Source organism: Ricinus communis, chromosome 1 (genome assembly GCF_019578655.1).
Source record: "Ricinus communis isolate WT05 ecotype wild-type chromosome 1, ASM1957865v1, whole genome shotgun sequence".
Classification (NCBI taxonomy): domain Eukaryota; kingdom Viridiplantae; phylum Streptophyta; class Magnoliopsida; order Malpighiales; family Euphorbiaceae; genus Ricinus; species Ricinus communis.
In genome coordinates this window covers 21071897-21087951 of record NC_063256.1, presented here as the reverse complement: position 1 = coordinate 21087951, position 16055 = coordinate 21071897, and the positions used below count along the sequence as shown (strand labels likewise).

The 16055-nt window shown below is 35.1% G+C and overlaps 2 protein-coding genes across 7 annotated transcripts; both read right to left on the bottom strand.

Annotated features, from left to right (window-relative positions):
* Positions 1 to 1332: 1332 nt before the first annotated feature.
* LOC8283707 (IAA-amino acid hydrolase ILR1-like 5) lies at positions 1333 to 4819 on the bottom strand. Of its 2 annotated transcripts, XM_015720594.3 has the most exons (6): positions 4478 to 4819; positions 4270 to 4396; positions 4032 to 4157; positions 3126 to 3440; positions 2718 to 2846; positions 1333 to 1946 (listed from the first exon to the last, which is right to left on the bottom strand). In XM_015720594.3, exons 1-6 carry the CDS (start codon positions 4612 to 4614, stop codon positions 1566 to 1568), a joined length of 1215 nt encoding a protein of 404 aa, XP_015576080.1. In that variant the 5' UTR covers positions 4615 to 4819; the 3' UTR covers positions 1333 to 1565. The 2 variants fall into 2 exon arrangements, with proteins under 2 accessions (XP_015576080.1, XP_002521309.1); XM_002521263.4 differs by having other exon boundaries at positions 4270 to 4817.
* A 2642-nt stretch (positions 4820 to 7461) lies between these two features.
* On the bottom strand, positions 7462 to 15840 carry LOC8270841. 5 transcript variants are annotated; one of them, XM_048370387.1, is made up of 9 exons: positions 15642 to 15840; positions 10671 to 15509; positions 9713 to 9821; positions 9116 to 9579; positions 8914 to 9040; positions 8736 to 8813; positions 8341 to 8631; positions 8152 to 8265; positions 7462 to 8011 (listed from the first exon to the last, which is right to left on the bottom strand). In XM_048370387.1, exons 4-9 carry the CDS (start codon positions 9340 to 9342, stop codon positions 7910 to 7912), a joined length of 939 nt encoding a protein of 312 aa, XP_048226344.1. In that variant the 5' UTR covers positions 9343 to 9579; positions 9713 to 9821; positions 10671 to 15509; positions 15642 to 15840; the 3' UTR covers positions 7462 to 7909. The 5 variants fall into 5 exon arrangements, with proteins under 5 accessions (XP_048226344.1, XP_048226340.1, XP_048226343.1 ...); XM_048370383.1 differs by having other exon boundaries at positions 9116 to 9821; XM_048370386.1 differs by lacking the exon at positions 9713 to 9821.
* Positions 15841 to 16055: the final 215 nt, after the last annotated feature.

The window sequence follows — 16055 nt, the reverse complement described above, 5'->3', positions numbered from 1 at the left end:
TTGTGTAAAATTTGATCTATATATTAATTTATGTTTGTTGTTCAAGTTAAACCTGTCGCAAGACAACAACATATTTAGTCTTGTTTGAGGCCCTTATATTTAGTATTTTACTCTCATTTTTGGTGTAAAATTAGTTCATTATATTGCTAAAGTCGTGGTAAGAATTTAGTGGTGAATTAGGAGTTAATCAAAGCGAGTCTCGTAAAGTCGAAGGTTCAAGCCGAGGAACTTAAGTACTAGGGGTTGTATATATCTTTTTGCTTGTTATGTTGGCTTTTGCCATCGAGGTAAGTAGACTTATTATTAACATTTTAACTTAAATAAGTTTTCAATCAAATGCAAATGCTTATAAAAATATCTTGGTTTATGATTATGAGTTCGAAAGACTGAAAGTTGTTAAACCTTTCCCTGCAATTATATATAAGTGGAACAAATAGATTTGTGTACGTTTTGAATGTGAATCTTCTAATTAATTAAGAGTAAGTATATCCTACTGAAATATTTTAAGTAGCAAGTATGCGGAATATTATTTTTACGATGCACTCTTATTATTGATAATGAATTGATGATGACGTGGTGTGAAAATATGGTATACAATATACTGTTTTTGGGACAGCATTGGAATACACATTGATGCCTTTGGGCCGTGTACCTGGTGATTATCTTTTGGGGGTAGCTCTACATGCATGTATGACATGAAGGCTAGGCTGAGTAATATACGGTTACCGTCTATGCTATGATATGAAATTTTGGTGGATTAACATATTAGATTGGTTAACCCCAAGATGATATACATTATTAATATCTTGAGTGTGTACCTGATTAAATATGAGTATTTTCATGGTAAGATATGATTTAAGAAATAAATTCTTTAATTCTGATTTATTACAATTATTTTGGAAATGTATATTGCAAGAAAATAAAAAAAGATTCATTGGTTAATATTATAATTATTATTTTTGTTAATGCAAGTCTACCCACAGAATATATCCATACTCATTTTTTCAAATTTTAAACTTAGAATTAGCAGGAGTGAGATAGTTTGAAGACGTATGAACTAACTCCCTTTCGCTTGTAGAGTTGAAGGTCGTGCCAACATTATCTTAATAGTTTATATTTGTTTAATATATTTTAAAATTTAGATTATGTGAATATATGTAGACTAATTATTTTTTTTAGAGTTTTAATGTATATATTAGTCAACAAAAATAAAATCCAATAATTTAGTTAAGTTCGCTATGATTTTGGGATTTGGATGTGACACCGTTATATTCCTTCACTGACATAATTTAGATATAGAGATCAAATCTGCTAATGTGCATATACAAAGAATCAGTCTAATGTGCAAAAGTTCATTTCATTAGAAAAAAAAAAAATAACACCATATAGACAGATTCTTGTAGTTTAGTTTTAATACATAAAGCAGCTCTTACTAAGATTCCTAAGGAATAAGGTTTTGACCATTTAATCAGTTGCAAGATGCATTGTTCAATACAATATATGGGGCACTATTTACTTATTCAAAGTATGCAAACAATTCTGTCTTTTCTAATTTTTTTTATTTTTTACTTTATATCAGAATGTTGATGGTCATCTAAATAAGTCTCGGCTAGGGCAGTGTGTAATGCTGCTCCAATTGGAAGAACATCCTCGTCGATGAAGAAATAAGGTGAATGTGGAGAGTATACTGAACCCAATTTTTCATTTCTAATTCCTATGCTGAGCATGACTCCAGGAATCAATTCTTGATAGAAAGCAAAATCCTCCCCAGCCATCACCTTCTCGCCTGTCTTGACATTTTCAGGACCAAGAAGAAGACTACCAACTCTCTGAACATGCATATTCAAGTTTTTATCATTCACAACAGCAGGATATGATGGGTATTCATCCTCTTTCAGGTCAACATATGCGTTACATCTGTGCACAGCAGCCTGACCTTCAATGACCTGCAAATAATTCTGATAGCATTAGCTCCTTAGAAACCTATTGGAAGAAACCCAAAGGCTTGACTTGATATATACATAGCTAAATTGCACTTTATTTTAATGGGATTTAACCTGGTGTCATAGCTTACTAGAATAGACACTAGGGTTCAAATCTCACTAACAAAAAAACCCCTCTGAATGCTCCAAAAACGGGGGAAGAGAGAGAGAGAGAGAGAGAGAGAGAGACAGTACATAGAATATCCTTGATTGGGTATATTTACAAAAGGGGATGAATCCTTTTGTATCTGAGTGTGAATACCTATCTAAAGGCTATTACTTGACATGCACCCTCTTAAATTTAACAGAAATGTCTCTTTCCTCTAGAAGGTCAAACTTTGGACTAAAACTCACAAGTCATATTTCTGGAATTCAAATTCATCATCAAACAGAAAACTTCAGATTCCGGACAATAAAGGTGGAGCCACTTCTCAAGTATGACTAGATCAATTGCATGAGTTTTTAAGCAACAGCAGCATGACATTACCACCATATATTCTACTCGCTGTGGACATAATAGTCAAATGACAGCAAGCATGCAACTTGGTTTGCTCTTTACAGACAACAATGGATAGGCTTGAAAAGTGGAAACATGCAATTTATGTATAGTTTCCCCAAATGAGAAATGCATGCCAGATAGGGTACACTTGATGGACTCGGAGATAAAAATGAAGATAGAATATCTATATGATTTCCATTGTTTCAAAGAAAAAAAGGGTAGTTACTGCTTTCTACCTCTCTCAACCTCAGCTGGAGTTGATGCAAACCCTCAGTCGTAAGACTCCTTAAAGTGCCCCCAAATTCAACATATGGTGGAATTACATTCAGGGAAATCCCACCTCTGACATAAGTAACAGAAAGCACCTACATTAGAAATACAATAGAGGCATTAAACGATGTGTGTATTTTAACCCGAAACATGTCAAAAATAAGAGACATAAACAGGAAGTTTCCGTATAAGTTAGTCAATGTTACAATGTGACAAATATTCTGTAGCTCTAGATAAGTTCTAAGAGCATGGACTGACAAAAAAACAAGAGATTGGAAAGTAAACTGCTTGAGGTTCTAAAGCAGTACACCAAAGTCTGAGAGCAGCTCAGTGACAAGATGGAAGAATAAAAGAGATTGATATCGTGGCCATACATTACTATTGAGGGGATCAGCTTCTCTTGAGATGAGATGTTGCAGTGCCAGAACAGCAAATGATGCAGCAAGTATTGGATCCACATTAGTATGCGGCTCTGCAGCAAGGCCACCTTTGCCTTCAATTTTAGCTTCGAAGAAGCATACAGCAGCTAAGACTGGCCCAGATAGTGAAGAAATGCTTCCAGTGGATAAATGACTACCAATATGCATTGCAAATATTGCTTCAGCATCACCTAATGCACCCTCTTTTATCATATGAGATGCACCAGCACCTCCCTCTTCTGCCGGTTGGAAAAGAAGTCGCACAGTCCCCTTTGAACACAGCATATAGAGCAAAGCATCAATTTATCTAACCTAAAGCCCTGCCAAAATCAGATAATAGGAGCAGGGGAAGAGGGAGAATGGAAGTAAGGAAGCAACCGAGAATTGAAGTAAATACCAGACATTTCTAAATGCATTATGGCAGATTAACCGCTTTTCAAGAACAGTTCAAATAATAGCTACTTATTCTACTTAGATCTTCTTTCTTTTTTTTCAAACCAAGGGAACAATACCACGATTTTCTTATCATGTGAAAATAGCCGAGGAAGGTTGTCTCATTTTTAGAGACTATAGAGTTTATGGGATCAAACAGGAGAAAAGGAAAGCACTCTATTTTGAAACGACATCCTCTAAAATTGCAACTTCTTCTAAAACCAATCCAAAACCATACCTACCTCTGTTGATAACTGGCAACATGGCTTTCTCTTGCTACATTTATTACATTCTTTAACTGTTCTTTCAAATAGATTTTAGAAAAAATAAAAAATAAAAAAGACTCCCAACAAGATGCTCAAAAAAGAAGAAAGAAAATCAACTCCTAACAAGAATATCATAGTCCAAACAAACATAACACCAACTGACCTTAAGTTTGTGTTTACGCTGATTAAGCAACTTGGCAGCACCGAGGAGCATTGTGGTGTGAGCATCATGTCCACATCCATGCATCTTACCCTCAATTTTGCTCATATGTTCCCACTGAACCAGCTCCTACAAATGACGAAAAAAACCCAGTTCCAATGAAGAAAACAATCAATTCAACAAAAATAAAAAGAGAAAAAAAAAAAAAGGAAATAGAAAGAATAAACATGATATTATATACTTGCAAGGGAAGAGCATCCATGTCTGCCCGGAGAGCAACGACAGGGCGAGAACCTGAACCAATTTGGGCAACAACGCCAGTTTTAGCAACTGGGTATCGATAAGGGATGTCATGTTTATCGAGTTCCCTGCGAATAATAGCACTGGTGTTATGTTCTTCGAATCCGAGTTCTGGGTTTTCATGGATTTGTCTCCTGATAGATACTAACCAATCTTTATCCTGTTGGGCTGAGCTTAAAATCTGTTGCATGTAACTACCATCGTCACTGCCCCTTATTTCAACAAAAGAAATTAGGAAGAGAAGCCAAGCACCCAGTATTCGGGACATGAAATGACTGATCATCATAACCTCTAGGTCCCTACCGGTTTAGTCAAAGCAACCAAAAATAGGGATACAGATAAAAGAGGAGATTATATAGCATAATAATTCGCATTTATAAAGTATAGCACACTGCGACATCTAACCATTAGGGGTGGTGGCGCAGTTGGCTAGCGCGTAGGTCTCATAGCTGATTGAGTTATCCTGAGGTCGAGAGTTTGAGCCTGTCTCACCCCAATATATTTTTTTCCATTACCCTTGAATTCGTCTCCTAGACCTCACAGTTATGATTCATAGGAATGATTTTTCTATCAGTCTAATATATTTAAAAGCAAGTTTTTAATTATTTCCCACATTAAATTTTTAATTCTTTTAATAAATTTATATTCTTTCTTTGACAATTTTCAGGACACACTCTTCGTATTGATCTAATATATTTAATAGTAAATTTTTGAAATATTTCAAAAATGATCGAGTCCTAGTTAACAAATTCTTTTCCCATTACCCTTGAATTCGTCTCCTATACCAGAGGTGCACAATTATGATTCATAGGAATAATTCTTTTATCTGTCTAATATATTTAAAAATGAATTTTTGATTATTTTCTACATTAAGTTTTTAGTTCTTTTAATAAATTTATATTTACTAATTTTTTATTTTATAATTTTCAAGACACACTTCTTATATCGATTTAATATACTTAAGAGTAAATTTTTTAAAACATTTCAAGGACGATTCAATCTTAGTTAACACGAAATAGAAATTTTCTCTATTACCCTTAAATTCGTTCTCTAGACTTGAAGTACATAATTATAATTCATAGGAATAATTTTTCTTTGAGGAATTTACATTTGGTATTTCTTTTTCTTACAAATCACTTACTTTCATATTTCCTATTGATTTTATGGACGCACTCTCTCACATTTGTCTAGTATATTTAGGAATAATTTTTTAATTATTTTCCATTCCTGACGATTTTAAATACGCACTCTCCATATCGGTATAGTATGTTTAAAGATAAATTTTTGAGAATATTCCAAATATGATAAGCCCTAGTTAACAAGAAACAGGAGTAATCTCTCTTGTTTATTAGATTAACACTATTACATAATTTTATTCTTATTTTTGTAAACTAGATCATGTTAGAAAGGTGAAGGGATATCCTTAATGCTTGTAGAAACCTAAACTAATGTTGCCATCCATTTTCATCAACTATATGTTGTTGTTGAGTAATCTAAGATTAAGGATATTAACTGGTTTGAGCTGCTCTTGAACTATTACTTGAAGCGAAGTTGTAAGATTTTCACATTTAACTATAGTTTTCAATTAATATTAAATATTGGCAAGACAATTTTAGGAGAAGTCCTAGCATTTTTTAGCATATGGCTTAATTTTTAGTTTTTCTTCTCTATTTTAATGGTTGTTATGATATTGCATGCGATCTTTTCTTTCCTATACAGATTTAAATAACAGTTGTTTTAGTTTTTTATGCTTCCTCCTCCTATCATTTTACCTTGCAATTCCTTTTTGCTAGCATTTTTGCTCTATCACTTTGTTGTGGCAATCCTTTACCTTTTGTCCTCTCTCTTGGTTCTTTGACAATTCTCACTATAGTCTTATTTCTCATTTTTACTTAATCTTTACATCATGCATAATGAAAACCCTATCCAAAACCTTATTGCCTAATAAACAAACCTTTATTATCATTAACCCGTGTTGGAACTTTCTTTTGAAGAATTTGAAGGCCATACTTAGGTCATACTCAGTAAAATCATTTCACTTAAGAATTTCAGCACTTTCATTGTGGAGGAAGGCCTTAACTCCTCTTAGCATTTGTTAGCCTAGATGATCTAGCATACGGCTAAAGTCTCTAATTTTGATCTTTACATTCAAATAGAGTCTTGATCTAATGGACTTTTATATTTTGTTTGTGTAGTATATATCATGGTTCAAAATCCAAGTCTATATGACAATCGCGACCACACCTCTCAATACGCAACCACAAAAGGCTTAAATTTGAGGCATATGCTATTGAAGATTTCAAGATGAAAATCATGACTGCACCCATGGAAGTGTGACTACGAAAATCAAGACTTTTGAGGCAAAGGCTATTGGCTTTCTAAAATTGAAAATTGTGACTGCTATCCATAAGGGCATGACCGCGAAATTAATGAAGGGTGGTGACTGTTGCAAACCACCAATGGCTATATTTGAAGCAGCCAATGTCTTTATGCCATGTCAAATAGTCATTGGCGACACTACAAAAAAACAGCAGTTTAGAGACCACCAGTTATGGTCTCTAAGTGGTCGCTAAAGCCAAATAGCAACCAATTAGAGACTAGAGATGGTGGTCGTTAAAACCTTCATCGCTAATGAAAATAGCGATCCAAAATCAGAGTGATCTTTAAAATTAGCTACCATACAAGTGGTCGCTAATCAGCTACCCTGAAAGTGGTCTCTACCATGTCTCTTGTTGGTCGTTAATGCACTAACGAGGAGACCACTAGGAGACCAAATTAGCTTCCACTTAGCAAACACATGCAATGGTAGCTATATAAAGACCACTTGTATGTGGTCGCTAAAGTGGTAGCTATTTTAAAGACCACGTAGTATTGGTCGCTAACCTGCTGGTCTCTAATTTTAGCTACCAAATAATTGTGGTCTCTAAGTAGTCTCTATTTAGTTACCACATCAGTTACCACTAAGCATTAGGTTGCCAATTTATATTAGAATGTGTAATATTAATTTTAATTTTATATTTTTAATATATTTAGTTTTATTAATATTGCATGTCGTTTAAGTTATATATATTATAATTAAATATCATTATAAATAAAATTTTAAACTATAAAAGAATAAAATAAAATAGGAATATAAGTGAATATTAGATTTTTATAAAATATATAATATTAATAAGTGCAATCACCTAATAAAAAAATAAACAAATTCTAAATGACTAAGCCAATGTACAGTCAGAGAGTTATAAAAGTAGAAAGGATAAGTACTAATAAACTCGCGACTCGCCAGAAGATGGATCTTGCTGCGAGTCGTCACTGAGGGGTTGGGTAGACGGCCCATGGACAAGCTGCTGAATGTTCTAGGTCATCCCCTAAAGCAACTGGCGCACGGTATTTTCCAATATCTGAATCCGCTTATCTATGTCCTGCAACTGACTCGCCAATTGAATGGTAGTGTCTTCAAGCTGTCGAAAAAGCTGCTCGTCAATCCCACTAGTGGCAGTTGTGGAGGTCGAGGCATCAGACTGATTTGAAGACATCCTATTATTCTTTGTTCCATATACTTATTTGCTATGTGAGGAAGCCTAAACTGTCTCTAAGAAAATTCTCTCCTCCTCCCCGAATAGTGGCACTGGATTACCGTCTTCATCGTGAGACGCCTCTGCTAGGCGCTCCTTAAGGCTTTCCTACACAGTCATTCAACATAATATAATATATAAAATAAATAAATTAAATAAATTGGAGCTACTAAATTAATTAATTAATTAATTAATTAAACTAAATAAGTAAATTAAGTAAATTAATATGTTTATTATTATGCACTTACCCCAAATTGTCTGGCGCGGTCATCTATATAGCACCTCGATCCATCATGGACTTTAGTTATGTGGGTCTCATTAAACAATCGGACCTTGCTCGGGGGTGCACCTTCAGCCCTTTCCTGAAAATAAGAAATAAGTTGACATTATCCATAACTTGTTAAATTAAATTTAAAAATAATTCATAACAGCCTTACAATCCTTCTAGCGTGCTCCTGAATAGAGATGGAGCCACAAGTGTACCGTGTCGGCCCCGATCCAAGGCCTCTTGTCTCACTCCAATGGTTCCTGGATTGACATGCTGCAAGTGCTCGGAAGGAACTCTCTGACCACTTTGCCTGCCATCTATGCCAAACATCCTCTGGAACACATGGGGGTCGTCCCTTACCCTTCCACTTATGCGGCATATCAGTGTATCTCCTAGCAGCCAGCTGCTCCCATGCTAGTTTCACCATCTCATGAATAGAATCCTCCCACTCCAAAAATTTCTGCAATATATATTTATAAATTAAACATAATAATTTTCTTAAAAATTCAATAGTCTTCCCTATTATATGCATTATCCAAATCTCAAATAATTAAGGCAAATTACCTGTAATACATAAAGCATTTCACAACTCAACAAAACACATTGCAAGTCAGCAAAACAATTCCCAAAATAGGCATTAACCTCGACAAAGTCAATAAATACAAAACATATCATAATAATACATATATTTTAATTAATAATTGTATAAGTCATCAAATTGTAATACACATTTTGGTTTTACTTGAAACTTGATCCAATATCTCTCTTGAGCTTCTGGTGTCACTGCCTTCCACGTATATCCCTCATGACAGATAGCCTCCCTAAATATATTGGATATACAGGCAGACATATGGTGCGACTCAACGAATCTACATTAAACATAAATAACATTAGTTAAACTAAAAAAAAACACAATGAACATAAACTAAAGCATAAAACATTACTTTCTATTCTCTAAACATATCCTCTTACGACCACTACCACAGCCACCCAAGCCTGAGACAACACCGGGAGTCACAGATGTAGTCAGCTGCGATGGAGATGGTTGTGATGCTGGGGATGGCGCTCGAGTGGATGGAGATGGGTGTGAAGTAGTACAAGTAGCTGTCAATGTACACGACAATGGCGCTCGAGTGGATAGAGGTGCACTAGAGGATGGAGCCATAGACATGGGTGGAGCTGTCAATGTGGGTGGACCTAAAGATGGGGTAGAGCTATCGATGTGGGTGGAGCTGAAGATGGGGGTGGAACTGTCGATGTGGGTGGAGCTGAAAATGTGGATATGGATGAAGCGGTGGAATCGATAGGCGCTGCAAATAAACTACCAGCGGATGGAGGTCTCCCGCCTGAGCCTCGATCCTGTCCACTGCTCCGGGTGCCATATGCACGGTGTCGTCTAGTTGACATCCTGTAGAATAAAACATTCATAAAAAATCATAAGCAAATTAATATAAAATTGAATGAATTAATATATAAAATTGCAATATTATAAGGATAACTAAAATACAACCACTTAATCATTTAACCAACATTACAAGTACCTCTATTCACTATTAGTATTATTTAAATTATCCATATCTAATTCGTCCTCTGGTTCAGAGGGAGTTTCTGATTGTAGTTCTGATTCTTCTCCTGAAGAAATATCATTATCTGCAATATCAATGAAAGCACCCGTCAGATCATCCAATTTTGTAACTTGATCTTCTTCTACTGTCCCAATAGCATGGATTTCGGTCAACTCATCCTGAAATGGGGGTTGTGCAAGTGCATGTCTATTTTGGGAAGAGCTTTCGAGGATATCAACAATTCTTCTAGGTTTAATCTTCGAGACCACCCACTAATCATTTTTGTCTCGTCGCGTGGACGGGTACAAATGGTTCGTTTTTTCTATATCGTCTTCTATGATTGATTTCAACAATTTTATATTGGTCATGAACCTTTGTACCCACATTAGCCATTGGATCAAACAATTCACACTTGAATAAAACCGTTCTCTTAATTGGCCAATTAAGATATTCAATCTGGACAACCTCAATTAGCTGATCGTAGAAATCATTCTCGGAAACACTATAATTTTGGCCTTTGATGCATACCCCACTATCCATTGAATCGTGCCCTACTCTGTGAAATTTATAACCATTTATAAAATACCTTGGGTATGTCGTAACAGTAGTCAAAGGCCCTTTTGCAAGATCCTTAAGGAGATTATTATGAATATTACATGATGGATCGTCTGCCTAAAAGATTAAAACTATATTCAGTGAATGTATTACAAAACATTCACTTTATCGACAAACACTGCTAGAAGAAGAAGACCCACGTATGCTTTGAACCATACAGGGAAGTCCATTTCAAGTTTTTCATCCACTTCTTTATCCGTAATGTTTGGATTGTGTTTTCGTAATATATTCGTGTAAATACTATAATATGTACTATTAGATAACATTAAGAAAAACATAATGGTAGTTATTAATTCTTCCATAAAAAGAGGATACTAACCTCACGAATGGATCTACTTCTTCGCAATTAAGCAAAATGTATGACTAAGCATCTTTGTATTCTTCTAGTGTCATACATCCTGTTCTTGAACAGCCAAATGATCTTCCAATATATTTGAAAATAGAAAGGTTTCCTTCATAAATTGGTTGATCATCTCTGCCCCAACATTCAGAATTGCAAGGCACAGTTCTTGTTTTTGTTGCCACATAATCCTTAAAGTAGTACGAGCAGAAAGCAGATGTCTCCTCTACTAAATAAGCATTGCATATTGAGCTTTCCACTTGTGCCTTATTTCTCACATTCTTCTTGTACTTCCGAAGATCCTTACAAAGTTATCGCGCCAATATCAAATGAAAGGAAACTTTAGAATATTACAAAGATTAAAGTGATAGATCTTTCTAACCTCTCGAATGGGTACATTCACTGAAACTGAATGGTCCAGCAATGCAAGCCTCGTATGGTAAGTGAACAGCAAGATGTTCCATAGAATCAAAGAAACTCAGAGAGAAAATTCTCTCAAGCTTGCATAGGATAATTGGGATCTCAGCTTCAAGTCTAGACATATCTTCATTCATAATGACTGTTGCAGTTAGAGTCTTGAAAAACGAGCTCAACTCAGTTAGAGCCTTCCACACATTTGCCAGCAGTAGTTCACGGAAGGCAATAGGCATTAATCTCTGCATGAAGACATTTCATTCGTGGTTTTTCATGCCAAACAACCTCAACTTTTTCATATCTACACATCTTCCCATATTTGACACATATCTATCAGGGAATTTTAACTTTTTGAGCCATTCAAACAATACTAATTTAGCTTCCTTATCAAGTGTGTAGCGAGCCTTTGGGTATTTACCAGTTGACGAAGACTTTCCAAGCTCCAGCCTCTGACAATACTCATTTAACTCTTGCCTAGACTTCAGAGTGTCCTTTGTTTTGCCAGGTATGTTCAACACTGTGTTAAAGACATTGTTAAAAAAAAAATTCTCAATATGCATAGCATCAAGGTTGTGCCGAATAAGATTGGAGCTCCAATAGGGCAAATCCCAAAAGATGCTTTGTTTTCTCCAACCCCATGATTTACTTAGTGGACCATTAATTGCATCACCATCTACATGTGTTACCTTTTTCATTCTGATATCATCAAGCATACCTAATATTTCTTCTCCTGATCTAACTAGGGGTGCAACCTTTTAGACAATTTAATTTTTCTGAAATCCATACTTGTTCCTTTTGAAAGGATGATCAGTATCCAAGAGCTTCCTGTGATTGTCAAACCATGATTGCTTACCACTTTTACTAAAGGTAAAGGCATCAGAATCCTCCATGCAATAAGGACAAGCCAAACGGCCGACGATGGACCAACCGGACAACATTGCATATGCGGGGAAGTCGTTGATTGTCCATATTAAAGCTGCTCGTAATTGAAAATTTTGAATCCGAGAAATGTTGAATGCTTGAACCCCATATTCCCACACTTCAATTCACTAATCAATGGCTGCAGATACACATCTATCTTGTGTTTTGGATTACGAGGTCCTAGAACAAGGACTGTTAAAAACATCGATGTGTCTTTCATACACATCTAGGGGGGCAGATTATACATGTGACTATAACTAGCCAGCATGAGTATTATTGACCAAACTATCTAAAAGGTTGGAATCCATCTGTGCAGAGGCTAAGACGAATATTTCTGATTTCAAAAGAGAAATCGGGGTGAACATCATTAAAATGCTTCCAAGCAATAAAATCTAAAGGATGCTGCATTACACAGTCCTGGACCTCATGCTCCGCATGCCACCTCATTTCATTAGCAATTGCTTTTGAAGCATATAATCTAAGAAGACGTGCTGTCAAAAGGAAGTAATAGATCTTTTTGAAAGGTACATCTATTTTCCTTTTTTGACTGCTTTCAGTGGCATGCCGTCTGTTGTAACATGGATGGCCACAAATCTTGCACACAGTCAAATTCACATTTTCCCCCAATAAATCATGCAGCCATTAAAACAATAATGTATCTTCTCTACTAGTAATGCCAACCCCCGACCTAAGCGCTTCGTATAATAAAAGTTTTCAGTGACAAGGTTGTTTTCTAGAACGGTCTCTTTGATTAGTTGAGCAACTGCATCGAAAGCGCGCTCTGACAAATGGTGATCGGCCTTGATATTCAGCATTCTAGAGACTAGAATAACTGTGAATGGGTCTGACACTCGGGCCATAAATGGATATTTGCTGCATTTAGCATATCATATAATTTTTGCGCCTCGATATTAGGATGCTCATCGAAATTTGGATCGAATGAAGGTCCAGCAGCATCCATCACCATTTTCTGGTATTGATTATCATCCGTTATTTTAGGTTCCTCAAACGAAAAAAACCGGCTAACTTTCAGTGGTCCTTGCCTCTGTCTCCCCGTGTCTTGTCCACACATAATATCCAGCTAAAAAGCCATATCTCAGAAGATGTAATTTCACAGTCTCAACATCTAGGTATTGGCGGTTCTGACACTTATTGCATGGACATGGACACTTTATTTTTGCTTCGTCCATCCATTCCGGATGAGTACACGCAAAATCAACGAATTTGTCGACGCCATCGATAAACTCAAGATTGAGAAGGCCATTTATTAGCCTTTGATACATCCAACTTCGATCGTCACTCATGTTCTTCTATGATTGATTTCATACCTTAAGAAAAATGAGTAATTAATTAATCAAAGTACTACATAACATTGAGGGATTGATTCGAAATTGCAGAGTTCTCACCAATTTATAACAACTCCATTTTAAAAGGCCTAAGCCAACAAATTTCTGAATCACAACCATAAGTTTAAATACAAATAACATCCATAAAGTTCCAATTTTATATTGTATTTCCCAATCAGAATAATCAACATGCAAAAGAAGAAAAAGAATGACATTTCCAATCATAAGCCAACTAAATCTCTACCTGATAGACATAAGTGAAATACATCCGGTGAGTCATAGACGTTAGTAAAATAGAGGCTTAAGCCAACCTGTACATAACTAATCCCAGATATCCCCTTATTATTAGTTTTTCTTTTCTCTATCTATATATATAATATTAAAGATTATTATTAGTGGTCAATTCATATAAATTATTGTTGTATAAACATGTTTGCTTATCTTAATCTTGCTAATAGACAAGAATATGAGTATATATAATCACATCACTAATAGTAGTTTGTCATAAAGTTGGTTATTCATTTCACTCATTTGTGTTCCAATTGGCACCTTGCTTCTTGTTTTCAATTTCTATATGCCAACTTAAATTTGCACCTTCTTTTATTTATTTGACACTTTTGTTATCTTTTTAAGCTATACATAAAAACTAAGTGTGTATAAGCTTCTTCAAGTTTAATAATCCAAGCACTAATATATATACATTTCTATTGGCCATTGCAAGTTAATTTACTTTTGGTCTCTTAAATTATTTAAGAAAAAAAAGGCAGAGTATGCTTATCATTTTGGTCTTAAAAATCTTATAAGAACAAGCGGGCACAAGGGCACCTACATATTTTGCTAGGTGGTTTGGTCCATTGAATCAATACTTTTTGCTATATATTGATGCTTTGAATCTTTGATTAGAATAAAAACCATTTGGTTGGCATTACAATATTACTTCAATTTCAACTTTTTGCACTTCTAATTTCTTAGTGCTTTCGACAGCACTGCCCCAGGCAACTAAATTTGGAGCTTTAACACCTATATGCGTATTATAATAACCCTTTATATTCATGACTCGTTCTTATTATAGAGAAAAAAAAGATTCAAACTTAAAATTCCACTCAAATTATAATATATATCTACTTTGAAACTAAACGTTCGTGTTAAACTAAATTTAAAATAAGTTGTACTCTATATAGTTTGATCAGTTAAGTAACTAATAAAATATAATTGTTAGGATACAAATATTTGAATATCATTATATCTAAAAAGGATGTTGAGTTAGTAGAATAAGAAAAAGAAAGGATGTTGTAAACCTACAATTCTATTTACAAAGAATGCATTTTTTCTAGAAAATGCCCACTGGTTATAATTTAATACATCATAAAGTTCACACATCCTGGGCTAGCTATTTACTAATCAGAATACAATGTTAATAAATAAAAACAATCACCTATATTGCTCTTATTAATTAAAAGACTACTATCCAATGGTAACACTCCAGCTATTACAGTTATAAAGTTGTGATATTCTGTATATTAAAGTTGTTTCTTTCTCTAGTGAGGGTTACATGTTAAAGGCCGAAAGCTGCTATTGTTGCTGCTATTAACCATTTCTTGTCCTAGTGTACTTGATACAACTATGAACACTGCACACAAAAAGATCAAATGATGCCATACGCAAACCAGAAAAACACTTGAGTGTACTTGAACAGTGACAAACTCGATCTGCATTATTGCCAAAGAAGACCAGCGGTACTCATGACTTGTGGGATTACCATTCTCGTGTTTAATCTATTCTATGCCAGTTTTCGTAACAATCTAAATAATGACACCCTAGCTATAGTATGTGATCGGCATTCAGGAAACAGCCAATTCGATAGTCTTCTAAGAAAAAAAATCAATTGATCCCATCATAAATACCATAATTAAAAAAAAAAAAAAAACTTTAGCAGAAGAGTGTTAACAAGCAAAGCCAATAGAAATAACTAAAATGCAAAGAGTCAAAGAGGAAGCAGAAAAAAATAGCTTTAACAGAAGAATGGGGATCGAAAACTAGCAGCAGCAGTAAAGGGAAGAGGAAGTTTTCAGCGAGCAAATTCACGCCCACAAAAGTTTTTCAGCAGCAGTATTGGGGAGTTGATGATGCTTTGAACCTGACAAAAATAAAAATTAAAGCACAAATTCACAAAACTAACATAGCAAATTCACACCCACAAAAGTCGCGTACACCAAAAAAAGAAAATTGCAAATTAAACGATAGCATAAAACGAAGGGGAGGAACTCACCTTGTCTTGTTAAGAGAAAGGAAGGACGAAGGCCGAGAAACGACAGAGGAGAGGCAAAGAAATGGTGGAGTAGTGGTTGAAGAGACGATAGAGAAACGATGAAGGAGAGGCGGAGTAGTGGCTGAAGAGAAACGGGGTGGAGGTGAAATAAGAAATTATGGATTTAGGTATTCTGGAAAGGGATTGTGCAATTGTAATTTTGCTTAGCTTTTAGCGACCACAGAGGGTGGCCGCTGACGTGGTCTCTAGACAAAACGACATAGCTTCAGTGGCAATCTAACTTACACTCCTTTAGCAGTCACATAGCTTCGTTTCACATAATCGCTTTTACAGACCACATGCCAAGTGGTCGCTAACAACAATGAATTTTTATTTATTTTATAATTATATTATTATAAAATATAAATAAATATA

Bases quoted from the DNA above. Each gene is read 5' to 3' on its own strand.
- LOC8283707 (XM_002521263.4), bottom strand. From the start codon at position 4,614: ATGATGATCAGTCATTTCATGTCCCGAATACTGGGTGCTTGGCTTCTC. The intron at 2,847-3,125 runs GTATGGCCACGA...TTTCTAATGTAG, and splicing joins CTGATCCCCTCAATAGTAAT to GTGCTTTCTGTTACTTATGT. The intron at 1,947-2,717 runs GTAGAAAGCAGT...AATTATTTGCAG, and splicing joins TCCAGCTGAGGTTGAGAGAG to GTCATTGAAGGTCAGGCTGC.
- LOC8270841 (XM_048370383.1), bottom strand. From the start codon at position 9,342: ATGTCTATGGCTCCATCCTCTAGTGCACCTCTATCCACTCGAGCGCCA. The intron at 8,632-8,735 runs GTAATTTGCCTT...TATATATTGCAG, and splicing joins AAATGCTTTATGTATTACAG to AAATTTTTGGAGTGGGAGGA. The intron at 8,012-8,151 runs GTAAGTGCATAA...ATGACTGTGTAG, and splicing joins ACCGCGCCAGACAATTTGGG to GAAAGCCTTAAGGAGCGCCT.